Here is a 27,312-nt window from a genome sequence, read left to right as displayed (position 1 = left end):
TCTCGCTCCTGCGGGGAAGAGACGGCCTGTGACGCAGTGTCTTACCAACCCTGCGGCCTTGCAGCGGTGTGGGTGTGCGGGGTGGCTGCCAGGAGCCGGCCTTCTGTGCCCATGCAGAGGAGCAACCAAATTCAGGAGCACTTGAACCTTTTCTTTTCCCCAGGCTGTTACTCTGGTTCAGTGTCTGCCTCACGTGTGGTGGCCATTTGGACTCCTGGGGTCCAGAGAACATGGAAGTGGAGCAGAACCTCTTGTGTCCCCCTGTCACCCCTCTTTCCTTCATGCTGCCACTGGTCAGGATCTGCTTTTTGCTGTTGTTTCCCCCCTGTGGTAACTTCAAACCATTTTTCATTTAAAAGCAAAAGCACAAATGATTTATTATTATGATATAAGAATCACAGGGAAATTGTAAATGTAGTGGAGCACCTACCCCACTAGCATGATGGTTTGGCTACTGAACAGCCTCAGACCATGCCACGTACTCCCTTCAGAATAAGGGACATCCATACGAAAGTTGGGCTGAGACACGCGTGCCGTGTAACTGCCCTGTGTAGGCACGCCCTGCCCTGTCCTGTCATCTTCGTACTTCTGGTTAGCGACCCTTTGAGCCAGGTAGAGCCATGCCATTTGGTATAGAAGCATTGATGTGAACACTTCCTGGGGGGGATTATTGTTCTCACATATGAAATATCCATTGTATGAAACAACATCACGCGTTGTCCAAACACAAAAGCTGCAGCTTCTTCTTTTTCCCCCACCCATTAGCAGCATTGCTGGGTGTTTCTCTGAACTTTAAGCCAAATAACAGGATCTTCCATGTACGTGCGTGTTTCTTCTGTGCTGAGTGTCACTTAATTGTAGCTCTTTTCAGAAGCCAATTAAACTGCTCAACCTGCTAAATAGCTTGTAGGTTGTTTGGGAGCAATGAATGCAAATGTAGAACTGAGACACACAGTGAGCTGGAGAGATGAGACGCGTAGTGAGACGTGTTTTTAATAACTCCTCTGAAATGCTTTAAATAGAAGCTTTTTCCACTTGTGTCACGGTGCTTCGTGCTGTAAATTTGTCCCTGAACGGATGAGTTTGCAACCTGCTTGTAAGCATGTGCACCGTATCCCATATGAGCTCCAGATGTGATTAGCAGAATCCCAAAGAAATGCATGGTGGCGGTTGGATAGTTCCAGTGCCACCCGGTGTCGTGGTGTTCTCGTGTCTTGGTGGCCTTGCCATGCAGAATGGCATGACAATGCAGATAGCCCTAACATTTGAATGGTAATTTTCAAAGTCACTTTTTAGATAAAAGCAAAAGCTAATGCAAAGATAGTGATTTCATTCTCAGTCCTCCCCCTCCTTAGGATATCCCTTTAAAAACATGTTTAAATAAAGAAATAATGAAAACTTTTGACTACCCTTCGGTTTCTGACTTCTTAGCCATGGTTACTTTCTAATTCCCCTTACCTTGGTGGCAAAGTCAGCCAGATGACTTCATTTATCGAGTTGACTGACTCAACCATAGGATCTACTTTAAGAAGAAAACAGTGCTTTCTTCTCTTCCCCACCGCTGCTGGAGAAGCAGTGTCACGGTTTCCCTGCTTTCTGCAACAGGGAAAGCTACACTTCTCCATCCCAGCTCTCATAACTCACACCCTACTGAAACTTTCCCATCATCAAAGTGCCTTTTCTGGACAAGTGGAAAGAAGCTCCTACAATTACTTCAGTGTTCCTGTCCGAAGGTTGGGTCGTATCGCGTAGCCTGTGTCTGGTTTGGCTTTCTGGCTTCCTCTTTTTGAGGATCTCAACCTGATAGTGCAAAGAACAAGCAGGGCTGCAGTTTGACGAGCCTTGCAGTCTCGGCAAAGTGCCTTTGAACTGGCACTGCTGCTTTTCGTATCTGTTTATGTCTTTAGCAAACACAGCATGCCTGAGCTATGTATTTTTAGCTGCTGTTCACTTTGGCAGTATTACATGAAACAATTTGTCTTGATGACCCCAATACTTGTTGTAGGTAAAATACTGAAATATCATTTCCTAGGTTTTTCTTTCACAGGTGGGCTCCAGCTACGTTATTGCTGCACGATGCACGTTGCATTAGGATTCTATTTCCCCTGGATTTTGCTTTGACCATTGAATTTCATTTGCTATTTTATTGCTTCATTGTAAATGTTTATTGCTATTTTAGTCACTGAGCATTACATTTCCTTCTGACCTTTCAGTTAGTTTAATCAAAACTAAAACTAACTATATTTTCAAAAAAATATGGCGCTTATCTGAACAAGTGGGTGAATAGTGACGACTGCATTGAGCAATATGCATTCCTGTGGGTCTCCTAATATCCTGTAGGCTTCTCTCTTTTTTTTTTTTTTTTTTTGAAAGTTCTCAATTCTTTTAAAAGATCCTTCCTTTTTGTCTCATGGAAGTTGGGTTTATTGAAGAGCCCCTAACCAAGGCAAAGAGGGAGAAGTTTATGAAACTTCTGGGGAGCAAACATACTTCAGCGAGCCTGATTACCACGTGCTTGTTGTCCTCATCAAATAATCTTCGTAGTTCTGTACAGCGTGACTGTCCTGTGCAGAAGCAGTGCAGCTTCCCTGTACTGTCCTGCTTGGCCGTGTGAGTACAGCTGTGGCTTCTGCGGCCCCAGCACGTGGATGTCAGCAGGAGCAGCTTTTCAGCAAGCAGGGGGCGGCTGGAGCTGCGTGCATGAGCTGGAGGGGACCAGTCAAGGCCGTTCCACCCCGGCAAGAGGCTCCAATGGAGAAAATGTGTCGCTGAGCCGGCCTGGGAGGAATTCGTTGCATGTGTAGGAGAGGGTTTGGGATGATTAATGAGCACATATGAGAAGTATCTGACTTTGTTAGCAAAGGAGAAGGGAGAGGGAGCACGATGGGATTGTGCTAAAAGTCAAGTTGGTATTTGAGACAAGATAGATTTGCGGTGTGGATTTAATCGAACAAGGCTGTTCAATGAATTTAAGGCAAAGTTAAAGGAGTAACTCTTAAGGGAGAGATTTCTTCATTTTACATTCTGTCTAAAGCTCTTTTTCAAGAGCATGCAGTAACTGAGGCTATAAAAGACGGAATTAAATAGGTGTCTAAATCAGACCAAAACAGCTTTCCAAAACCCTTTCCCTATGGAAAGGTTTTCATTAAGTTGTTGTCATGGTAATGGAGTGCTGAATACTTCATAACCTCTTTCGCTAAGTAAACAGAAAAGATGAGGATACTTTATGCCTTGGAAAACAGAGTTTATTAAGCTGTGCGGGACCATTGTATTCCTAAATTTAAGAAAATAAAAACCTTTCAGAGAGCTCAAAACTCTCTTGAGTTTTACCCTGGGAAATTGTGAAAAATCCCCATCTAAAATTAACATAAGAGAGCTTAAGTAGCTTATTTAAGATTCCCTGCTATTCAGCAGAAGACTTGGGGGAAAAAAATAACGTCTTCTCATTTAATCTAAGAAGTTTCCTATCAGAAGGTACAGCCTTTCTTGCATACCAGAACAGCATGGCTACGAAGCTTTTCCTCTGCGTTACAGATGATGAAACAAAGGTAAAGGGACTTGTCATTGTAAGTTAATGGCAATATCAGGAAGAAAATGGACATACCTGAACTGTTAGTACAGCGCTCTACTCCTTGAAGCATGGTTCCTTTCTTGAGCATTGCTGATGGCTGACCATGTGTAAAACGCAGAGCTGGTATTTGCTGTCAATCAGTAACAGGGGTTCCAATAAAGGTAGATTTTTCCAGCTTTGACCTGTGGTACTGGTACCAGAGGTTTCTGTAGCTGCTGTGTGCATTGTCATTTGGAAGACCTGGCAGAGTATGACCAGAGCGTGGGCACTTCTCAGTTTATTGCAGCCGTGCGCGATGGCCTTGATAGCTTATTCAGAGTTACTTTTATCATAGGTTTTTCCCCTCCAGTTAATTATTGAAATCTAACAAAAATGTGTGCCTTCCCTTATTTTTACCCTACCAGTCTGTTTTAGCTGTAAACACGCAGCCTTGTGGCTTACTCATTTCCAAACCAGGATGCATACCAGCCTGAAACGGCGGCTGTTTGCTGGAGCGTGCTTTCTTGCAGGGTGGCCACTATTTACTGGGGTTTCTCACTGAGGATGAAAGCTTCTCCGTGCTGTTGTGAAGTGAAAGTAGCTGCATTGAGGAAGTCGGGAGAAGGCGTTATGGTCTGGCAAGCAGGCTGACTTCCTTTGGCTCTGCAAGCAGTACTGATTTCCTTTGCCTGAGACCACTTATTCATCAGGCTTACATCAGATCGGATCAGAGCACAGTCATGCTACAAGGTTTCTGTACGTAATTTTTTAACACCATGAATTTGATTTATTCAGCTGTTCTGGATGGGTGGAGAAAGGCATCTAGCATACAAATAAATTAGTACATATATTAAGTGAAGAGTTGTAAAATGTAGATGAAAATGGTTAATTCTGAAGGAAATAACTGTGGTGTATATGATTTTGTGCATAGGGCAGATTTACAGGAATCTTGATGGAAATGAAAGGGATTAAAATAGTTGAAGTGTTTCACAATTTCTGTTAACCTTATTGCACGTATGCATAACTAATGAGTTAAAAGAAACGCGCTTTTTGGACATGATCTGTTTGTGCTCTGCAGGATGTTATGCTGATGGTATGCCAGATATCAAGGCATATTTTAGAAGGTGTATATTGTAGAAGGTTTTCCAAAGGGAAAACTGTGTCAGCTTCAAGTTACAATGAAGGTTTCTTCTCCCTTCCTCCTCCTCTCCTCCTCTTTTTTTTTTTCATACTTCTTGGAGGGCCACTTTGTTAGATATTTTTGCTTCTAAATAGAGTTGCCTGTGCCCTGTGATTTTAATTAATCTAATACATCACAAAAAACCAGCCTTGTCTTACTAATCTGGGAGGTTTTTAGAACAGCCAGTGATGTGGACCTTGTGCTCCTTCTGTGATTTCTTATTGAATATACACAAAATGAGTTCCAATTCAATTATTAGTTAGGCCTTTCAGTTGAATAGGTGTGAGTTGAAACCAAATGCATTTTCTAGGAAAAAAAAAAAAAGTTATATTGTTAGATTTCTGTTTATTTTCTCAGTATCAGGGATGCATTATTTTCTTGATTGTAGTCTTCTAGTGAAAGTTTTGCAGGTCATATCACCTCTCCTTTGTCTTTTTACACTAATGACCTATCTTGGTGATATGGGAAATTCCATCCTTTTTATTCTAAAAATGCATATTTATTTGCTTTTTGTAGGCAATCAAATAGACTTTGATCTGGAAGATGAACTAGGTAATTTCTTAATGTTTCCTGGCTCTTTTCCTGTAAGTCAGTGCCCAGACTTCTTTTTTTTAAAATCAGTTGCAAATTAATTTAAGCAAGCACTGCTGACATTGTACTTTTACCTGCCTACTCTGAAATTATATGCCTTTCATCTTGCTAGTCTTTATTATATCATATGAGAATGGTCTTTGTGTTGCAAAATGCTTTTGTTCCACGTTCAGGCTAAAGAGTAGGTGCCAGAAATCTCTGCAGCCAGCTCCCAGTGTCCATTAAAAACTAGTTCCCCCTGATTTTCATGGGATTTAGTACTAAAGCTCCCATGCCATCCGTTTTTCATGGTAATAGACTGAAAGCTTTTACTGGAAAACCGTATTTGGACAAATTTAGAAAATGGAGTATCAGTTGTTGCTCAGAAAATGCTTTGAGGAGCACTGAAACGCCTCTGTGTAAATACAGAAGACGTGCTTTGCCTGTCAGAACCAATTAGCTTGAAAAACTCTATCTGTTGTATAAATGAAATTGCAGATGTGTAAGACTTTCTTCAGAAACAGGAGTGTTTTTGCAGATAAGCTGTCTCCAGCCCTCCCTTTTTCTCTCTCTCTCTCTTCCTTCCCCTAGCAACTTTCCTGGTGAAACACAGCATATTCCTCGACTGTGATACTGAAAAACAAACATCATCTGCAGTAATGCTTTGTCCACTTACTGGAAAAGATGCACATTGTTTTGTCTGAAAGGCCATTTTAATTGCAAAACCTGACGTTGTTGTCAAACTGAGGGGCTTTATTTATTTATTTATGTGACCTTCAGCTCTGTTTTTGCTCTTGTAAGGTAGGAAATAGTTCAGCTGGAAGGGGCCTTCAGAGATCATCCACTCTGACTGCCCGACCTCTTCAGGGCTAGCCCAAAGGTAAAGCATGTTAATGAGGGCAGTATCCAAATCTCTCTTGAACGCTGACAGGCATGGGGCATCTGCCGCCTCTCTCAGAAACCTGTTGCAGTGTTTGACCACCCTCATGGTACAGAAGCTTTTCCTGATGTCCAGTCCGACCCTCCCCTGGCGCAGCTTTGTGCCGTTCCCTCATGCTCTCTCCATTTCACCGCCTCAGGAGGTGCAGAGAGCAATGGGGTTGTCTCTGAGCTTCCTTTTCTTCAAATGAGACAAACCCAGTGTCCTCAGCCTCTCCTCATAAGACACTGAGTTCTGGCTGCATTCAAGTAAATCCTGTTTACAACAGAACAAAACCACTAGAAATCTTCCAAACCAGTCAAAAAGGAAATAATTTGACAAATGATGTTCCTAAATAGGTTTTCCTTGACAGTTCTTGCCAGGGAGGATGGGAAACAACAGAGATCTGGGAAAAGAGCAGGTGAGAACCTCAGCATCCAACTTGTTCAAGAGAAGAAGAGTTTAAAATCTTAGCATGAGCAGGATTGCTCGTGCGCCTTGCTGAGATGTGGACCTGGCACTCCTTGCCTGTGGTCAATTATTGAGCAATACACAGAGTTCCCATTTGACTGTCTGTTGGGAGTTTCAGTTGTGTTAGTGTTAAGCAGCCTTGCTGGGGTTCCTGTTCGGTGTGGGAGATGCCGAAGGGGAGCCCAAGGGGATGGCGTTTTGTCTAACATGCAGCAGCTCTCCTGCCATGCTGTTTACAGCCCAATCTCTGCAGCACCCTGCCAGTGCATGTTAGTAATGAACTGCCTTGGGCACTTACAGGACTTTGGTTTTGCCATACTAAGAGGGTGTACTTAATAAAGTCAAAAGACAGTAGGTACATGACAGGATGAGGGGGAATGGGCTAAAGTTGCGCCGCGGGAGGTTTAGGTTGGATATTAGGAAGAACTTCTTTACTGAACAGGTTGTTAGTCACTGGAATGGGCTGCCCAGGGAAGTGGTTGAGTCACCATCCCTGGAGGTCTTTAAAAGACGTTTAGATGTAGAGCTTAGGGATATGGTTTAGTGGAAGATTTGTTAGCATTAGGTCAGAGGTTGGACTCGGTGATCTTGGAGGTCTCTTCCAACCTAGATGATTCTGTGATTCTGTGAATATGAGGCTGGTTTTATGGGGTTAAATGGTGTTGAAGGCTCGTTTTTGGTTCCTTGGGATATTATAGCCAAGGTCTTTCAAGAGTGAGTAAAGTGGGGGGTAATTTTGACCAGGCTTTAGAAACCTTTAAAAGTAGCATCTTGTCAGCACAGATCATAACCCCAGGCTGCAATGACTCTGGTTCCTGTGGTGAACATCACAGATACTCAGTCCTCATCCAGCATTTTTCCAAGGTCACTGCTCTGGGAGTTGGGTGGTCATTGCCTTGAAACGGAGGAGTGGGCAGGAGGAGCAGGCTTGGCATTAGCTGAAAATCTGGTATACGTCTTGGAGACAGAATAGGAGTTATGGGGCACCCCTGCCCATCTGCAGCAGCAGTTGTGTGCTGGGGCTGCTGGAGGGTGCATGGTATGTGCAGCATGGGGTCGGGCAAAGTGGGGAGCGCTCATCGGCAACGTTACACGTGGTCAGTTCAGACCCGTTTCTGCTCTCCTCTTTTCTGTCACTAACGGACCAGTTCTACTTCAGCTCTTTGTTCTTAAAATTGCCCAGGGCAACTTTGAAAACTCTGGTTCATGTAAGTATGTTTTAAGAAAAGTACTGATGGGAGCTGTTAGTATCATCACGAGGACTATTGACCTCTAGAGAAGGTTTTGTCTCTTTTTTTCCTCCAAAAAAAAAAGTTATACATTTCAATTTGCTGTTTTGTTTTGGTTTTGAGATACTACATTCCTACTACAAAGAACTCACTTAATGGGGTTTGTGATCAAAACAAATAGATGAGGAATCTGAAATGGAAGGCTCTGATGCAGTGTGGATAGAAGTGGAGCAGGCAGTGGGTGTTTACCAGTTCCAGCCTATCGAAGGAAATGATTGGGATAGCCTGTGGTGCATGCGTGCAGGAAGGTCATTGTGGCACTGGGCTAAAAAGTCAGGGCCATATCTCATTTACAAGTCAGCCACAAGGTAAGGATATGTGGAGCAGGCTGCTCTGTAGAGACTTCTACCAGGGCTAATTAAAGACGTTGTAGATGCAATGTGACTGTAATGTTTTGCAGTTGTTAGAGCTGCCTTTGGTCGTGTTTGTGCCTTATTAGTCAAAGATAAGCTTCCTTTGCATACCCAAACTTTCTCAAATCTAAACAAAACATTTCATCTGATACATAGATGTATTCACTTTTATCTTTTAGAAGTCTCTGTAGGCTGTTTTCATATGTAGTCAGGACCTGGTCTGTAAAATTTCACACGTACAGAACTGATTTTGCTGTGCAGAGCGTGAGCTACTACTGCTTGCCTCACAGATCTGCGGTTTGAGTGAAAAGGGAACCGCTGCAGAAGTAGGACCTGTCCCCACTGAGTTGGCTGCGGGTTGTGGGAGGCATTCAAGAAATACGCATACGGATGTGTGATACAGACACAGCTTTTGTGAGACAACCTTTTGAAATGCTTCACTGGAAAATGTTGGTTACATGTGGTCTGTCAAACTGACCCTTCTTAGAAGTCTCAAACTTGGGAACTGGATTTAATATATATATATTTATTTTTTTTTAAAAAAAGGGGCAAACAGAAACAAAGATGGTGTAGCCTGAAATGTCTTACTACAATTCTCAAACTGTTCTGTGTATTTATTTTTATACTGTAGCCTGAAAAAAATATATTGTTTAAATGTAAGAGGTGGAAAGAACCATCTCTCAAATCCCTGCGTATCCATTAAGTTTTTCCATACTTCCCTAAGCTGCTGCTGGAGGTCACGTAACCTCTCCACGTTTGTGGTGAATCCTTGATTGTCTGTATTTTCTGTCTGTATCTCTTAATGTGCCTGTAGCTGAAGTTTTAGCCTCAACAAGCTTAACACACTACCCCCTCCCTTAGGTACCTTGTAACTAAGTGAATGTGCTAGAGAGAAGTATTAGTTTTTTGTTCCGTGTGGTATGCATCAGTGATTCTTAAACAAGTGGTAACTGGGGGTGTTTTAGCGACCCTGACCTCAGCCCAGAAAGTGAGCTTTGTCCTTGCTGAAAGTCAATGGCAAATGCGACCAATTAGCAGAAAATGGTTTTAGGATTCCTGAAGCATCTTTCTTGCTTGAGCTTGTGTTTTAAGGCTTCTCGAAAAAAGGAAATATTCTTGTTGGTGGTAATTTGTCAGATTTATTGGCAGGCCATTAACATTTTTCTCAAAAGAGATAAAATGTCTGGAAAATGTTCCTGTGCAAATAGTTTGTGGCCACATTGGTTGCGCTGCTGAATGAGCTGCTGGTGACGCTTGGGATGCAAGGTGACGGGAGCTGAGCAAGAGCAGATGTCAGTTAGCGTGGGTGGCCACTGGTAGATAACCTTGGACAAAAGGGAAATAAATAAGTTTATATCAAAACAAGCAGCTTATAAAGCAGGAGCAGTTGACTGTGAAATTACTGTTAGCTGTTGTATTATTATACATTAAGATCTTAACTTTTATTTTAAGTTTCATCTTGAAAACATGGCTCTGTTTTCTAAATGTAGATGTATGGTGGTTTAAAAACAAAACAACTTTTGGCTGTTTTTTGTTTCTTCTGCTGGGGAGAAGGAGCAGGAGAAACAACAGTAAAAACATTATCTTTTTTTTTTAATTATTCCTGAGAAGATAACCTAGAGGTGGTGATATGGTGATTGAAGAGCATGCCCTAGAATAATACTAGATACTCATGCAAAGTCTGGCTTTTACAAAGTTTTAAGGAATTTTGATGTTCAATTCATTTTCAAAATCAAGCTAGCAAGTGAGTTAACTTGTTTGCAGAGGTTAGCTATGTCTTCATCTTTTTTTTTCTTTTTTTTTTAATGCACAGTTTGAAAAAGAAAAGGCAAGCCAAACAAAACGCTGAGACTGTCTCTGCCAATTCACCTGGATCTCCTGTTTCCAAAACTCCTGCTGAGAAAGATGATGGAAGTAAAGTTATTTTGGACCAAATCAGTTCCTCTGAAGACAACTGTAAATTTTCTGGGGAAAAGGAAACTGCTCCGGACAAAGAAAAGAAAAAGAAAAAATACAATCAGCTGAAAGACATCAGGCGCACAGAACTTAAAAGATACTATAGCACGGGTGAGTTACGTTATCACTAGGGTACTTCTAAATGCATTTGCTTTGATAGCTTGTTAATGTATTTTTCTCTCATTTTATGGGCTTTCCTTGTAAGGTTAGTTGACTCTGGATATCTTTTCTGTAAAAACAAACAAAATTATGTTCTACATATCCTCTATTTTTAACTTTACCCTTCCAGTTCTTAAAGAAAAAATAAATAAAAAGCATTTCTTGTTTCTCAGTTCCAAAATACAGTGTTACAGGCAACAGTTATGTTCATTATTGCAATTGTTTTTCTAGACTTTTTCTCCAATGTTTTATGAAATTGGAGTTCAGCTTTTTTCATTGGGTTGTTTGTTTCTTAAATGATGCACACTATTATAAGACTTTAGTCCTAATTCATCCCAGTTTGTCCGTTGAAGTGCGAACAAGTAAGGAAATTAACTACATGCTTTTAAACAAAACGTCAAAAGCTTCATGTGCTGGAATACTCATCATGTTCTCTCCCTTCCCTCCCACTGCATCGTCAGTACCTCAGTCAGTCATAAATACTTTTTTGTATTTTTATTCTTGCAATTAATTCAGACAAAATTAAGTTTGTGCATAAATATAGGTGAGATGAACCATATACAGATTTTTGCAGTTCTGGATTGTAATTTGTGAAGTACTCGAAGTATTTCATAAATTGTATCTAAAATTACTTATCCAGAGAGAATTTGAAAGGATAGTTTATAGGAATGAACTCTGAGTTTAAGAGAGCTCTTTTTTTTTTCTTTTTAAAGAAGGAAGGCAACAAAATAGTGCAGATAATGTGAAAACAGATTTCTTTCCTGCTCACGCAGTGTGTGTGCAGACAGCTGATTCCTGAGGAGGATTCCTCTCTAGGAGAAGGAAATGAATCAGCAGTAGAAGTCCTGTTACACATTGACTGGCACATGCAGACTAGGCTGCATCTAAAGATATTTTTTTTATGAGGCAATATGGGCCTTCCCAAAAGTAAGGTAAATGTGGAGTAATGTTTCCTAGCAAGCACAAGAATTTGCAGTGATGTATTGATCAGACCGTAAGTTTTGGCAGGTTTGAATCTAATAAGGTCAGTAATTTGGAAACTAAAAGAAAAGTCGCTTCACTGTTGTCTGAAGAAGTTCTTACCATGCTGTTCTTGAAAGAAAATAAGTGGAAGGAAAACTGAATAATTATTAAGGAATTAATCTGTGCCCTGTTTCGGTTTTGTTAGTACATTAGTTTTAAAAACAAAGCCCACAACACACAACCCAAAGTGTAAAGTCCTGTTGTATCTCTAAAGCGTTTCTCCTAAAGCATCAATTAATTGTTGGTTCGTACCTAAAGGAATTCAGGGCTGCGAGAGGAAGCTGGGGCTTGTTTCTCTAGGGTTTCAGGAGTTTTGTGAAAAGCTTTGCGCCAGTTGGTGCTTGCTGTAGAGAGATGGGGGACGGTGTGCCTCTGTCACGAGTCCTGGCTGACATGGCTGAATAGAAGGCTCTCCAGGTCTTCCTTGGCTAATGATCCAGCAGTCAGTACAAAGTCAGGGTTTACTGATGTTTGGTAAGCGTGCTGGTGTTTTGTGTGGACTGCTATCGTTGGGGCATGACTTGTCGCACTGCTCGCTGTCAGGCAGATGTGCAAGGTTCTGCAGTGCTTTGAGAAATACAAGAATTTAATTCTGCTGTTGACCTGAGCACAGACCCTGCTGACAAAACCCACAGAGAAACCCCTTTGTTACATAAACTCATGCTTTTGGTTGTAAAAAAAAATAAAGATTTTTACCCAACTGGAGCATCAGAATTGTAGAAGTGAAAGCTTAGAGGTGGAAAATGGTTGGTTGTGAAATAAATATAATAGCTCTGTGTTACTTATGCAAGTCTCAAAATGCAGTAATTTCAGGTGAAACATTAGTTGCCATAGTATTAGCCTGCCTGTGTTACACCTGCCTTCTTCCCCTGCAGCTGTACCTGGTAAAGCAGTTACTATGTTCAGCCACTTGTCACTGCAGCCCTCCTGAAAGTCTTTTTTCCATGATTTCTTCTGAGTTTTCCCTTCACTGATGTTTCTGATATGCTCAGATTGAAGTGATCTCTCTCTCGTTCCTATGGTTAACCATGTTTCTGGGTTTGCTTGCCCAAAGTTCTCTGTATTTTTGTTTGCTTGTTTGGTGTTGTTTTCCAATGATCCAGCTTTAACTTAATGCTTACAACTTCAAGGAAATCTAATATGGCAATTACTAATATTTTCTCCTAATTTTTTTCTGCACTATACCAAAATGCCTGATTTCGCTAGTCAAAAGAAAAACGCATTAGATGCAGCAACGGTCTTGTTTGTCTTATCTGCGTGTTGATATGGTGATGCATGCATAATTTATTTTGTGGCTTAATGGAGGTCCTATCATAAGCTGCTTTGAGCCCAGCAAGGTCGTGTCTGTCGATCTAAACAAATGAAGACCTCAGTCATCTGAATAATCTCCCTTTCATATTTTGCAGGACCACAAATGTTTGTTTTTTTATCGTTGTTAGAGAAACAGGGAAGGAAAATTACATCTCACTATAATTTGTTCCTCACGCACCATGTCCCTTCCTTAGAAGCTTGTGAACATTTGCCTTTATAAATTTGTAAATGCTGGTGGTGGCAACTTTACTTTTTCCACTTTTCGCTTCAATTGATTTATGCAAGAGTTGTTAATATGTGAGGAGGATTCTGTTGATTAGATAAATCCCTCTCCAGTAGGGTGACAGCAGTGCAGCTTCTGAAGGCTGCGGAGAACTGGGGGTGATGGCCCTCCCTGCCACACTTTGTAGAAAAAAGAATACTTCAAGGGTTATTCTTTGAAGCAGGCGGTGTGCAGGTATGGGGTGAGAAGCTCCTGGCCAAGTGCCGTGGTGTGTTGTTGTCTGCAGCCGGTGGGTGGCATCGCAGAGCCGGCGAGAGAGTTCAGCATCCTGCAGGAAGGAGCCCTCCAGCATCCATCTCCCCATCCAGCATTGCTGTGCACAGCTTATCTCTTGGCTCTGTGGTGGCATCGTTACAAATAACCTAATGGCACTGCAGTATCGATAATTTCTCTCGAGATACTGCTAAATGGCTGAAGAGAACCCACCACCAGAAAGAAGGTTTCTCCCGTGTAAGCTCATACTTCCTATTAACACTTGTGTTATTCAGTGGCTTTATGTTGGTTCTGCAATATATTTGTACCATACAGTCTCCAAATCTCACACTCTAAGACACTGCTTTGTAGATATAGCCCTTGTTTTCTTGCCTTAAAATGACAGAGGCACCGATACTGCTTCTCTTTCTTTTCTGAGGACCAATAGAATAACTCTTTATATTTTACGTCATCTCTTAGCTTATGTGGCAATTGTGTTCTTAACATCTTATATTTTCTGCTGTTATTGCTGCAGTAATCTTCTTTCAGACTTGTAAGGAAGTATTTGTTCAGCACAGTGCAGTTTCTGCTTAGGCACCCTAGCTGCAATGCCTAGTGCCAGGATGCTCTGCCCTTCCTGGGATAACCGAGGTGACCCGCTTCTGCAACCTGGCTGCTTACTTCAGACACATTTTCTGTGGGAAACCTGTTTTGTTGGAAGATGTTGGCTTCCTGAGCTTCAGGATACATGTGTAATATATATGTATATATGTGTGTATATATATGTGTGTATTAAATATATTCTCCTTTTTTTTTTTTTTAAAGTGTCACAGGCTCTAAAACACTCCCACAACTACAAGGGTGAGTTGCAGGAACCCAGTGCTGGAGCTGTAACAGCCTGGAGGCACCAGTTCAGTGTCTCTAGGGCAGAGCCCACATCTGTGGGACAGACTACACAGGTGGAATGCTGTGAGACTGGGAAACCAGCATTTCTGTCAGGAATTGCTAAAGCAGGTGAAGGTGATGGTGCTTTGCCTCTGAAGTCTGTGAAAACAACAAATGTAACATTGAAAGCAGACAGGAGGACTGTGGTGTAAATTAGGGTTGAAAGCAAACTTCTGAATTTCATTCATACATTTAGTCCAAAACAATATAATGTGTCTTGCTACCAGATATGCTGCATATTCCCAGATTCTGCTGATTCTGCTTGAAATCATAACCTACCAGCATATGTGAGGAATTAGTCACCATTAAAGAAAGCATCATAAAGAAAAACTTGGTTTAGGTTACTTGCCCCACATCACACGGTTTTATCAGCTAAATAAAGCCTAGTTTGCTAGCTTATTATCCTGCCCTCTAATCATAAAGACATCTTTTCTTTTCGTGCAGCCTCCTGCTCTCATTCAATGCACACCATTCAATTTCTGTAGCAAGTGGGACGTCACATTACAGAGCCTCTGAACCCTCTGGGTAGCTGGCCAAGAGCATTTGTTGGTCAATAAAACAGAGGACATAGCAATTTCAAGCACTTGCAATGTGGTGAGATTTGCCTGGATTGGCACCAAAGCAGCAGAGGCAGCTCCCCTCATACAGCTAAACTTACTGCCACTAACAGAGCTTGCAATGAAGTGACAATTATTGTAGAGTTTAAATTAATTAAAAGGTGGGACACTTACTGAACCCACTTTTCATGGTGATTTCTAATCATCAGGCCATTTATTAAACAGTCCTAATATGAAGTAGAATTTCAGTGTACTTTAAGTTAAAAGCAGAAACCTTACCTTAATGAGGCCTGGGTTTGCCTGCTGTGGTTATTCAACAATAGGATGCAGCTGAGGCCTAATTTAAGGTGCTATTTGTAAAAAGGAAGAATATATTTAAAAAAGGAAAATGCATTGAAGTTCTTCCCAGTAATTTGCTAACTCTGACCAGCACTAATCTCTGGAGGCTTAATCTGGTCCCCTCTGTTTCTATTGTAAATTACATAGTGTTGTAAATAATCTAAAAGCTGTAGAGAGGGCTGAAGGTGATTTATTTCTTCCAAAATCAAGGTCTCAAATAAAATTAAAGCAGCAGAGGAATCATTTATTTCTGTTTTGTTATAATTGCCTGGCTAGAATAACAAGGAGTCTGAGATAATTTATGAGTGTAAACTGAATGCAGCTGGCAGTGGGCTGGATGGGAAGCTTCACACAGCTGATATATTATGTTACTTGTTGAAACCATTTAGAAAGAATGAGGTGGACAAGTGACTGAAAGACAGCAGGTTTCAGAGCACTTGTTTGGGAATAGAGAACAAATGATCTTGAATCCCAGGGGATCGGTGTTAAGACTAACAGGTTGTGTTGGAGCTGAGTTGTTAATTGGTGTTTACAAGAAACCGTCACATGCAGAAGGAATGCCTTGTCTGCAGGCAGCAGAATTTGGCTGGAGGAGTAGGTACCTGAAGTCATGCTGCTAGCACTTAATTTCTAAAAACTCAGATGGAAACATCTGAGGCTTCTTGAGTTCTCCACGTAAGGAATCCTCTCTTAATCCTCATCTTGATGGGTAAGTTCCTGTTCGTTGGAAAGCTGAGTAAAAGATATACAAGGGAAACTTGGTGTTACAAATGTATTCCTTAGGTATTGCTTGTCAACACGCTACAAGTTGCCTCAAAAGCTATAGCTAAGGCACAAGGCTGAGCTGTTGGCAAGTCTATTATATGGAAGCAAAGCTTTATGAATATGTAAACCAAATTGTAAAATAGGCCGTTGATAGTAATGAAACTACTGTAAATTTTAAGTGAGAAGTGAGGGAGTTGAAATAGGAAAAAGGACACGACTTGAAAAATGTGTCCAGTAGCATAAAAATAGAGATTTCTTAACTGTATTAAGAAGAGAAACTTGTGGCTCATTCATTCTGTCATGCTAGTGGTTGAATTGTCAATAATTTCTGGTCTGCATCTGGGAAGCAGGGAGGAAGAAAGAGGGTGGAAGGAAAACAGATGTATTTGTATTCTTTGGTGTGATTCTCTCCACTCAGGCAGTTAGAAATGACAGGAAAATGTAACTTAAAGGATTATTATTTTTTTTTTAATTGGCAGAGCTCTTTTCCACATAAGAGTCATAAGAGCCTATTGAAGAACCTTCTTGATCATTGATACTTTTTTTTCCCCAATAAGTGTTTAAAAAGGGTTGATACAGCATTTTGATATTCCTTTCTTTAATTTTCAAACAGTCAATCAAGGCCAATTGTGTTTATAAGAGTTACGTTGCTGATGTTACATACCAGTGTTTTGTGAGGTCTTTGAGCTTAAATTCTGGAACATCACAAATTTCCAACTTGGACGATATCTCACTTTGGTAGGAAGACTGAACACGTGAAGGTATCTGTTGCTTGCTATGTATTATAACACCTTTTGTAGGTGGAAAAAAATGCAACTGTCAAATTTGTTCAAGGTTGCGTGAGTTGTAAACAAAGCAAGTTACCAGTGCTGAGTTGTGTGAATTGTTTTGTAATTTGAGCACAAGCAAATTGTGTTCTAAGAGTAGGCTTAGATCAAAGATTTCCAGAAATGGGGGTCTGAAAAATTACTGGGGTGCTTAATGTACATATTTTAGTGTAAGCTTGCAGAGCATCACTTGAGAGAAATGAATAGTACTGGGAAATTTTATGCACAGGAATAGTGGGAATCGTGGTATGACTGCTGTTGAACCACGTCTGAGCCAGGTGTCCATGATTCTAGGATGAAGGAGTGCTAGAGGGGTCATAGCAATGGCTGTGCTGCTTCAGACCAGGACCCATTTAGTGTAGCATTCGTTCTCCCACAATAAATTTTGTATAATTATTTCCTCTGTGTTCTCCCATCCTCTGGCCACTTTCAGCTGGTGAGGGTCTATGAACAGTTGAACTCTACTCACCACCCCCAAGCCTCCTATGATTTAGTAGTCTACTCTTTCTAAAATACCTCTCCTCCATCATTTCCTGAGGAATTTGGGCAATCCTTACACGTGAAATCAATCCTTCGTGGCTTTGCTCATCCTTATCCTTCTCTGAACCTCCACAACCAGGATGCTGGGGCAGGGGCTGTTTTGGCTCTTAACTCAGATTTGTTGACTTGATTTACTGGGTACTGTTCAGCCCAGGTGGGGGAGGAAGCAAACATTTGGGAGAAAGGAAGGAGTTGTAAGATAATCCTTTGGTTATAACCCTCCTTGGGGAGGAGGGAAGCAGAGCATTAACCCAAATTTCCTTTGTATGTAATTGAAACATCATAGCAAAGAGCTTTGGCGGGCCAAGCAGGCTAGGAGATGGAGAGAGATGTGTAGATTAGGAATCTGGCATGCCCTTCAAACAGTGATGGTCATTACTGAGAAAATTCTGAACAGTTACGGTGGAATTTCCATCACTGGGGGAGAAATACCAGGATTTGGTACTTTCTGAAGATTACATTCTCCTACAGAGGTTACTCAAAGCAAGATTTAGCAGAGTGGAGTCTTGTGACATGCCCCACAAAGGGCAGATCACAGTAAGACTAGTGTGAAATCAGCTAAAACTGGTCTCGTGGCTGAAGGAACCAGGCACGCTTCCAAGGGCTGCCTACTTACCCCGGGGCAGCATTTTCAGGAGTTAGCACTTGCATTCTGAAGTGCTTCTGCATTTAAAAGTAATTATCTTCGCTGAAAATCGGCCCCTGGAGGATGGGAGGAAAGCTGTGCGGCAACTGGGCACGTAGCATGCAGTGGGGCTGCAGCAGCTGGACGTGTGCTGGAACGGGATGCGTGTAGGGAGAACTAATGAATGGGGCCACCGTATTTCTGGCGGGGATAATGCAGGGAGAGACACCTGCGTGGTTAGTGAGGCCTTTGCTGCCAGGGCACACAGTGGTGTGTGCACAGCCAGCGGGGTGCCTGTGGGGCGGCACGAGCCCCAGGAGTGCTCTGGGTGCGTGTGCCCCGTGCTGCTGCGTGAGTGCCTGCTGGGCTGGATGTCCTTTTTTGTCTGGTCCTGGGGTGGGGGGAATAAACACGCTTCCCAATTTTTCTTCCATCAGTCCTGGAACAGTAGACATTCCTGGAGGTGCTTTCAGGCTTTGTATTCTGTACAGCTGTTTCTGGCTGCTGGAGAGCCCCCAGCATGTGGTGCCTGGTGAGTGAGCTCCTTCAGGCCACGCTGCGCCAGCAGAGCTGTGCCAGCCTCTGCTTGCCTGCAGGGCCATTCTGGGAGGGTGCTCGACCACACTGCAACCACACTGCAGACCTTGTAGCCTTCAGACAGGTGCAAGGGGTCGTGCTTGGCAACTCTACGTAATGTAAGCCTGGTATCCTCAAGGCAGGCTTCTGGTTTCTCCTCTTAAACAACTTCCCATCTTTTCTTGAAACACACTGTAGGAAGTTAACTGAAGTGCTCAAAAAGTAGAACTCCTTGGACCTGCCTTGAATAACGATGCAGAGTTGAGCCAGATCTTCTTTATTTTGTAAAGTTCTTGGTCCCAGTTTTCCATGCTGATGCTTCCTCATGTCTCGTTGGTCACAGCGTGTCTGTGATATGGCTCCTCAGGTCGCACTAGGGTTCAGCATCATATAGAAGGGTGCAGCCCGGTTCACATGGCCCCTGAAGGTCTGTGGAATGAAGTGACGGCGGTCAGCAACACATCAGATGGTGATGTCAGCTTTGTACACAAAAATACAACTTGTGTCCTGCATCTTTACAGTCTGTGATTTTTCATCCATGTTTCTACCCTATGGCCTCATTATCACCAGGCAACCCAGTGCGTGTTCTGATTTTGTCCTTGTAGGCTTAAATGGCACAGCCTTCACAGATGGGCTCCTGTGTTCAAGAAGCAAAATGACTGAATGAACACAACACGTGTCATCTGAAGTCTTCTGAAATGCACATCTTCTGGGAGAATGCCTCTGCGTTCCCTCAGCCCAGATCTGCTAGCAGACTAATTCTCCTCACGTATTTTCTTTGGGCCCCTGATATAATACTTAGTCAGAAATTTTATGCATGCTTTTGACAACAGCTTCATCATCGATCGCTTTAAACTGCCTGTGGAGCTGTGCCCAAATCCAATAGTGCTCCAAAGTGACTAATCTCGGGTCTCTTTTCAGGGAGCAGCTGCGCAGCCATGTGCATTAAGCCTTTGTCATTGCCAAGGTAAATACATTAAAGAAATTAAAGTTAATTTACGTGAAAGGGTTTGTTCTTAATCATTGCTTAGTCTGAAAAAGTGTATTAGGTATTAAAAACCCCACCTTACTGACTTGCAGTTTCAATTGTATCTTGGGATTTTTTTCAGAGTAAGGTATGCATGTGGAGAGTGTTTCTTAATGAAAGTCTCTGCCTTTTCTTATTCCTAGCATTTTGTTTTTCAACCTGAATGAACTCATCCAGCAGTGGCCAGACATGGCAGTATGAAATCTTTCCTTCCTGTACCAGGGTTTTCTTTGGTAAATCAGGATGTAGAATTTCCATCAGAATTGGGTTCCTGGCCATGTAGATACCAACTGTCTGTGGAGCTGCTCCATCAAGTGACAAAGTGAGAATGACCTTATCTGTTTGATCTAAGGGTATGCATAGCTTTCTCCTTGGGGTTCCCAGTAACACAGTGCATGTATTTCTGTCGTGTGTTCAGAGATTGACATGCTTTGTTTGTACTGTGCAGTTTGGTTTATGTATAAGTTGATGCCACAGAGCTCTGCAGAGAGTGTGCATCTGCAGGTGACCAATTTAGCCAGAAAAGCTCTTTAAGATGTCATAAATAATGGGGAAAAGTGTATCTAAGGGTGCCTGCTATCCAAGGGAACACTCACCAGGCACTTTGTTACTGCCTTTGTTAAACTGAAAATTTAGAGTTTTTACCCTGATTTTACAGAAAGTTAGAATGTGCGTGCAGAAAAAGTGTTTTAATCAGGGGAAAGTAGTCTGTTCTTTTCTTCTTTAATATGATTGACCTGGCTAGTTTTTGGGGTACAGACTTCTTTTAAGCCTGGAGTTACTGCTGCAATACAGTAAGACAGCTAATACCCTTCTGTCTGCTAAATTGTGCAAAGCACAAAATTAAATTTGTCCTGCAGCTGTGCCCAGCTGTATCAGTGCATCCAAGAGGGCCTCTTTTTCCTACACAAATACGAGAGCAGGGAGTTTTAAAGAACTGGACGAAGTGATGACACAGGATGTGAACAGGTCGTAGTCTCGAGTCTGCATTTCTTTTAAGTCAGTAAAGCTGAACATTGGGTGGGGAGAAGGTTTCTGGATGCTGAGTCTGTGAACAATCATGCAAGTCGATATTTCCGTGGAAGGTTGATTTAACATTGTGTATAGTATAATGCTAATCTTGCTGGTGGGGAACCAGACCATACTGCTGCCAAACAGTCCTGAGGATATAATAACGTGGGCTTTGGGTTCCTGCCATGTGCGTGCCCAGCACTACCAGCAAGCCTGTAGCAGCCCATGCTGAAGTTTCTATTGCAGTATCTTTGCTTTGCTTGTTATTCACACCTCTAGGTTGAAGATAACGTGTGTAGCTGCACTCTGTATAGTTATTTCCCTGCTGGCTGTAGAGCTGCAGACAGTAGCTGTTTAACCTGCCCTTAGGTGGCGGGCATCCACTGCTCATGGGCTGTGGATTTTTGTGGATTTCGTTTTTGAATGGTCACACTTAAAAGGTTTGTGTAAAAAGATCATCTTTTATTTCTCCTCTGCTTCCTCTGTATGCAGGCATGCACAGCAGGACATCTGGCTGCGGAACGGGAGGCTAAAATTAGCGTACTTTTACCTATCCAGACAGTATCAGTTTGAACTAAAGACAGGCTTCAGGAAAAAACAAACAATAATATACCTCAGATATAGGAGTGACAATGAAGAAAGAAAGCTATTAATTGTCATTTACCAAAGGAAATAACAGAGGTAGGAACTGGCACTGCCATCCTACAGGAAAGCTGGGGAGGGACTCTTTTATCAGGCAGTATAGTGATAATAGAAGCGGGGAATGGCTTTAAACTAAAAGAGGGTAGGTATAGATTATGTATTAGGAAGAAATTCTTCACTGAGAGGGTGGTGAGGCACTGGCCCCGGTTGCCCTGAGAAACTGTGGCTGCCCCATCCCTGGAGGTGTTCAAGACCAGGCTGGATGGGGCTTTGGGCAACCTGGTCTGGTGGGAGGTGTCCCTGCCCATGGCGGGGGCGGGGGGGGTGGAACTGGATGGTCTTTACGGTCCCTTCCAACCCAAACCATTCTGTGATTCTGTGATCCAAGTGCTTCATCTGTGATAGGGCTGTTGTATTCTCAGACATTCCTGTCCTCCCCATTCCCACGCCTATGTTCTCTCCCCACTCTTTCCTTCGCCATCCTCAGTGGTGGCACCACGCTTGTTTAAATGCTACGTTGCCTTGGAAGGATCAGACAGGTCGGGATGCAGTAAGAACTAATAGATTGGCGTAGGATGAGCAGAAACTAAGACTAGGAAACTATTTACATTTTTTGAAGCATAATCCAAAAAGTTAAGCTCCCAAAGAGAGGAACTGAAAACTTGTTTTACACAATAGTATGGATGTCTCAAATTTGTACAGTGTTGCATTTTGAAAGCATTTTGAAATAGTGTTCCTCATACTAAAATCTCAAATAGGAATGTGACTCATGGTTTAGAACACAGCACTCTATAAAATATAAGAAAAGGTAATAAGAGCGAGATTGATTCTGCCATCTTATGTTGATGGATTGACTCTGCATTGTATATTAGCAAGATATTAGCAGCATATATTAGCTTGTGTTAGCAGTTTATTCGTGGTGTTCGAGGAGCAGCTCATTCTTTGCTATAGCAACTGTCATTTGGTTCCGCGGAGATAGGAATTCTCATTAATTCCTTATAGAGACTGAATTGCGCAAACACAATTCTAAAACTAATGAGCGTTTCTTTCCCTCAAAAAATCTGTTACTCCTTACTGTTCTCCTGTCAGCCACCTATTTGCTGCTAAAACTTGTTGTTTTTATGCCATCCAATTCTTTCTGGTTGTTCCTCAGTCTTTAAGAGTAATATACAAGTTTCATAGGTGCAAATGGGTTTTCTTCTTAAAATTTCTTTTTAAAGTGGTTCAGGATAGATTTAGATAACCTCCATACGCCTGGTGACTACAGTTTTCATAGGCAGTGGTTTCATAAGTACAGATAAGTGATATGAACAGCTTCATGTTCACCAACTTGAATTAATACCTTGCTGTGACTGAAAGGGGAGGCCCTGTGCTTCCTGTCCCTGCTCCATCTGATCATAAGGTGAGTCAATTCACTTCACCAACAAAAAAAATATTGAGTTAGTTTTTTGTTTTAATCAGTTGAATTGGCTCTTTTTGGGAGAGGTGAGAGCCGGAGTCCAAGGTAAAAGCATGCAAGGAGAGAACAGCTCTTGCTATTGTTTTGTCTTATGGACAAATTCTTCTGGAAAAGAATCGAGTGTCACCGCTAAATAAAGCAAGACTGAAGGAATCTAGAGCAGAAGTCATATGCTTCTCTGTGGTTAAACTTTCTATAAATCCTCTGAAACTTCAGTCCTGTGTAGCTTTGTGTAACTGTACTGCATTGCACGAACATTTTTCTGCCTCGTGTTTAAGTAAGATATTGAAGTGATCATCTAGGCCACTGTAGCTTTGCTGAGATCGGTTTGGTAGCTGTGTGGATTTTGCTTCTGCTACATTCCCTTAATGCAATTCAAATGGTTCCTGATGTCTGAGTCTTTCCTTTTCTTTATGGTATTTGTCTGTAGGGGAGTGCATATTGCAGTTCAGCCTGTAAATGCTGTTCTCTACGTGTTGACTTTGCCTTGGGCTCAGGGTGTTGTATAGTAACTTTTATAGTTTACATGCTCTAAATGCCATAATTTAAGAGCTGTGACTTTTTTTCTGTTCTCCAAAGTATTCAGCCTTTTTGTAGGAAGAAAAAAAAAAATACTTCACCCAGTTTTGTTTTTTAATCCCTCTACCATTTTTATTTTTACCCTTCATATGTTTAGCTGCAATATATTATTCACAGATTTTTATTTGTTCATCACCTAAACATTTAAAAATACTAACTTGATTTAAACTGTGAAGAAAGACTACCTCTGCAAAGAACTTCTTTGGCCTGTTACCAACCTGCAGTCTTGGACGAGTCATAGAGGCCTACAGATGTACAGCTGGGGTTGAGTTTTGGGCATCTGAGAGCTCCCTTTTGTTTCTGATGCTACTCTTTGCTTGTGGTTGATGTTCTGGCAAATATTTTCCAGTATGATAGTGTGAACTGCCACTTCAAAGAATTAAGAAAAAGTTCAAGATGCCCCAGTATGAAGTCTTCATGAGGGATGCAGTTACTTCAGAGCCCCAAATTGCTCTTGGAAAACTTGATCCAGACACTTAGCCAAATCCTACCCAAAATGAAGCAGTGACTGATATCTTGGCATCAGTTACATCTCCAAGAGCAAAGCTGAATATGGTTTAATAACACGGTTCACAACTGTTAGTTTTTGGCTCAGCCTCAGTATGTATTTCAGCCTTGTATGAGGAGGTACTCGTTTATGTCTGCAAGAACTTTGCTAATGGAAGCGTTCCACTTATGGCATTCACACTTGGTTTAAAAAAAAATGGTATCAACTGTTACCCAAAATGTGACAGGCACAAATGAGATTTGTCTTTTACCTGAACCCTTCCTGTATCTTCAGCCGGTGCCCAGAGCGCCAGCAGCCCTCCGCCACCCCTGCCTTTGGTGGACATCCTCTGGATGTCCTTGCTGCTCGTGCCATTGCACATCTTCTCTTTCAAGTTTCCCTTCTGACTGTAATGTTTGATATATAAAGACTCTTCTAGTCAGCACTCTGAAATGTTTTTCAGGTTCAATACAGTTCAGCTACTGCCCTGTTGTTTTCCAGATGAGGTTTAAAGCTGGAGCACCGGGTTGCTGGCTGCATCTCGACGTTTCTTTACAACAATGTGCTAAATATTTCTCTTGGCAGTTGCACTGCATGAACTGCCTCCCTCTGAAATAGTCTTCTGTTTTTCCTCTACCTAAAATTCAGTGATATTTTTAACTAGATCTTTGCTCCTCCTCTCACTTTTCTAACAGGTGTTAGTAAAGGAAACTTTGAGTGCTGCGGTGCCCATCTTGCCATCAGAGGTGCTTAGTTGCCAGGTGCTTGGCATGCTGGGGGAGGCTCTTGTGCCCTTCACGCTTTCCTTGTAGGGTTTGTGTCTCCTGCTGTGTCCCTGTCCATCCTGCCTGATATGCATGTGCCAGCAAAAGAGCAACAGTGATGCTGCCCTGTGCCACTTCTCCTTTTGCTCTGCATTTTAGCACAGCGTGTTTGGATTGTAATAACCCATTAAAAATGTAACACAGCATTGCTTATTGCCTCCACAAAACAAACCAGAGCACCTGAAAACTCAGTTTGTGAAGGAAGGAGTCTATGACTGGATAGAAGAGTTTAAGTTCCTTGTAAATATTTTCAGTTTTCCATGTAGAAGCTGCAGTATGTGAATATTGCATGAGTCTCATGTCCAAATTCTTATTTAAATGTGCCTTGAAATACTATCTCCATTTATTGCAGAAGGAGTTACTACCTGGAACTGCTTGTGACTTTGTTTTGGGGCCATGTATTTTCAGGTGATCTCTTCATTCCTTTAAAAGACATGTCTGGAAAGTAGCTAGTGCACAACCACGATCAATTGCTAATGAAAACAGAGAAAAATCATTCAGGCTGTAGATATTTCAGAAGTAATGTAGCAGGATTTGTTATTGGTCTGGGAGTTACTATTCCCCTATGGCAGAAGTTTCACTAAGTGATAAGCACACATGAGCTCATGGAGGGTGGCAGCTGACTTGTTGTTTCAATGATTTCAGAAGAATAGGAAGCTAAATGATGAAATGATTCAGTTGAGGAAAAATCAAAGTAAAGGTGAGGACTTGGCAGGACGGTGTTGGGGAAGTCGGGAGTAGAACTGAAGAACAGACACCAAAGACAGTGTGTGGGGGTCATTGGTGTGTTGTCTTTTAAATTTTCCTCACATAGCACGGTCGCAGTCCCCTACTCAAATCTGAGCAGAGAATGTTTCCATCCACCTTGCTGCCTTTGCCTGCCACAAGCCAGAAAAGTGCTTGTGGAGGCACAACTAAATCATCCTGTACTCAACTGGTCTGTGTATATGGCACTTCTGAAAGTTATTAAAACGTCAGTCTAGAAAGCAGAGATGGAAAAAAATTGGTCAGATAAACTGATTCATCTTTCTCCTTCTTCCTCACCCAGCCCAAAGAGGGCTTTTGTATTCCTGAAGTCTATCTATAATGACTTAAGGCATACTTATTGTGCTACATCTCTGTCAAGATAGTTGGTATCGGGCCTGCTCACTGATAAGGGAGCTACCCTCAGGAAGCCTTGTCTGCGTAATTTCTTATCAGCATTCTGATTAGGTTACTCCAAGTGATAACTCTTCTCCTCTGAGTGCATTGCCTTTTAGATTCTTGAGTGCTACCCTCAGGTTTTCACTCCTTGATTCTGGGGCTTGGTTAGGCCATAACTAACACAGTTTGATTTCTTCTAACAAATCTGTCTCAGATGTAGGACTGGAGTGTCCCGAAACAGCAGTGAAGTACTCGGTGATGTGGAAGAGATACGACTCGTATCTTACAGCTCTAAGGAAGCCCTCGTGTGTTATTGTATAAATTAATAGCTCTTTTGCATCTTAAAAACAGCATGTGGTTTTCCTTGCTCTGTCTCAAAAAGAGTGTATTAGAAAAAGAAGTAGTAAAGAGAAGCTCAGCCTTTGTGATGAGAGAAATAGGAAAGAGTTTAAAGTGCTCTAGTATTAGTCGACCTGAAAAAATGATATGACTGAGGGAAGATGTAGAGAAATCTGTGACAACATACATGGTATGCAGAAGGTGAAGAAGGATTATTTATTTGTTTATCCTTAAGATGATAACAAATAGGTTGCTTGGTGAACTTAACCAAGTTTTAAACTTTAAGTAGAAGAAAGGAGGCACTGGTTTATGTAGTGCATAATGGTTTTGTGGGGCTCACTGTCATAAGACTAGTGTGGGGATCTTGGGAGCGCAAAAGGACTGGGCAGTCTAGTGGCTTCTGCTCTCTTCTACCTGGTGAAAGCCATGATATCTAGCAGCTTTGGGGACCAGTCAGGGAAAAGATTCTTCTGTTTGCATGCTGCCTAAGTGTTTGTTAAGGCACAGATTAATGAGTAAAATGGACTTTTGGTCTAACTATGCTATTGCCTCTGTTCTCTTAGGCTACTGAGTTTATTTATGTGGTGTGGGAAGCAATCAGTCCTTCAGCCCCTTGTTTATTTCTGCATTCCTGACAGCATTGCTGGTCATCAGCCGAACTGTCAGGCCAGTTCAGCTCTCATTGCTGGTACGAAAAAGCCTCTTGCTGATTTCAGCCAGTAGCAGGTTAGTCTGTAACGGTGGTGGTGACGATATCGTCTTGCTCTGGCACGTCATACGCCAGTGTGAGCAGCCCAGGGTTCTGTTGATGCTGCTTGACCTATTCTATCTATTTGTACAGCTATTTACATAGTTGCAGAGGTGTCATTCTCCTATCATGTGTCAAGGTCTTCTGAATGGTAAACTGACCTCTTTGTCTTACCCCTTCAAGAGTTGCTTTCTGAACTATTGCTTTTTTTGCAATGTTTCCCACAGAACTACAAAACTAAGTATGAACAGTCTGCTAGGGAAACGAACTAGGTATAAATATATCAAGGGCAGAAAAACTTCCATTTTAAACCTGTCAGTTTTAATAGGCCTGTATTTTCTTGCCTGTTCGCACTCAGCATTCTTTTTCTCATTGCTCGTTAGTTTTACTATTTTTACACAGTTCCTATTTTACAAGTTTCCTGAAATGGCAGAGAGGTACAGTCCACCCATTCCACCCTTTTCCTTCAAGTGCAGTGTGATTCCACTTGCACTAACACGCAATCAGCGCTCACATTTCTGCGATGCCGCATTCAGTATACGTGCAGTGCAGGGAAACCTGGGAGGCAGAACTGAGTCACTTCACCATTATGCGAACTTCCAAGTTCAAAAAGTTGCCAGAGG

The 27,312-nt window shown here is 42.0% G+C and overlaps 1 protein-coding gene across 5 annotated transcripts in view; it reads left to right on the top strand.

The window, feature by feature from the left end:
- Positions 1 to 27,312, top strand: part of NCOA7 (nuclear receptor coactivator 7) — an 86,477-nt gene that overhangs the window by 26,003 nt on the left and 33,162 nt on the right. For all 5 annotated transcript variants that reach the window (XM_035320571.1, XM_035320569.1, XM_035320568.1 and 2 more), the window contains exon 3: positions 10,146 to 10,399. In XM_035320571.1, the coding sequence (XP_035176462.1) occupies positions 10,146 to 10,399 (254 nt within the window). The remainder of the gene's footprint in view (positions 1 to 10,145; positions 10,400 to 27,312) is intronic.

The sequence above is a fragment of the Oxyura jamaicensis genome, chromosome 3 (genome assembly GCF_011077185.1).
Source record: "Oxyura jamaicensis isolate SHBP4307 breed ruddy duck chromosome 3, BPBGC_Ojam_1.0, whole genome shotgun sequence".
Taxonomy (NCBI): Eukaryota; Metazoa; Chordata; class Aves; order Anseriformes; family Anatidae; genus Oxyura; species Oxyura jamaicensis.
The sequence above is the reverse complement of the archived record's forward strand: the minus strand, read 5'-3'. Positions and strand labels throughout refer to the sequence as shown.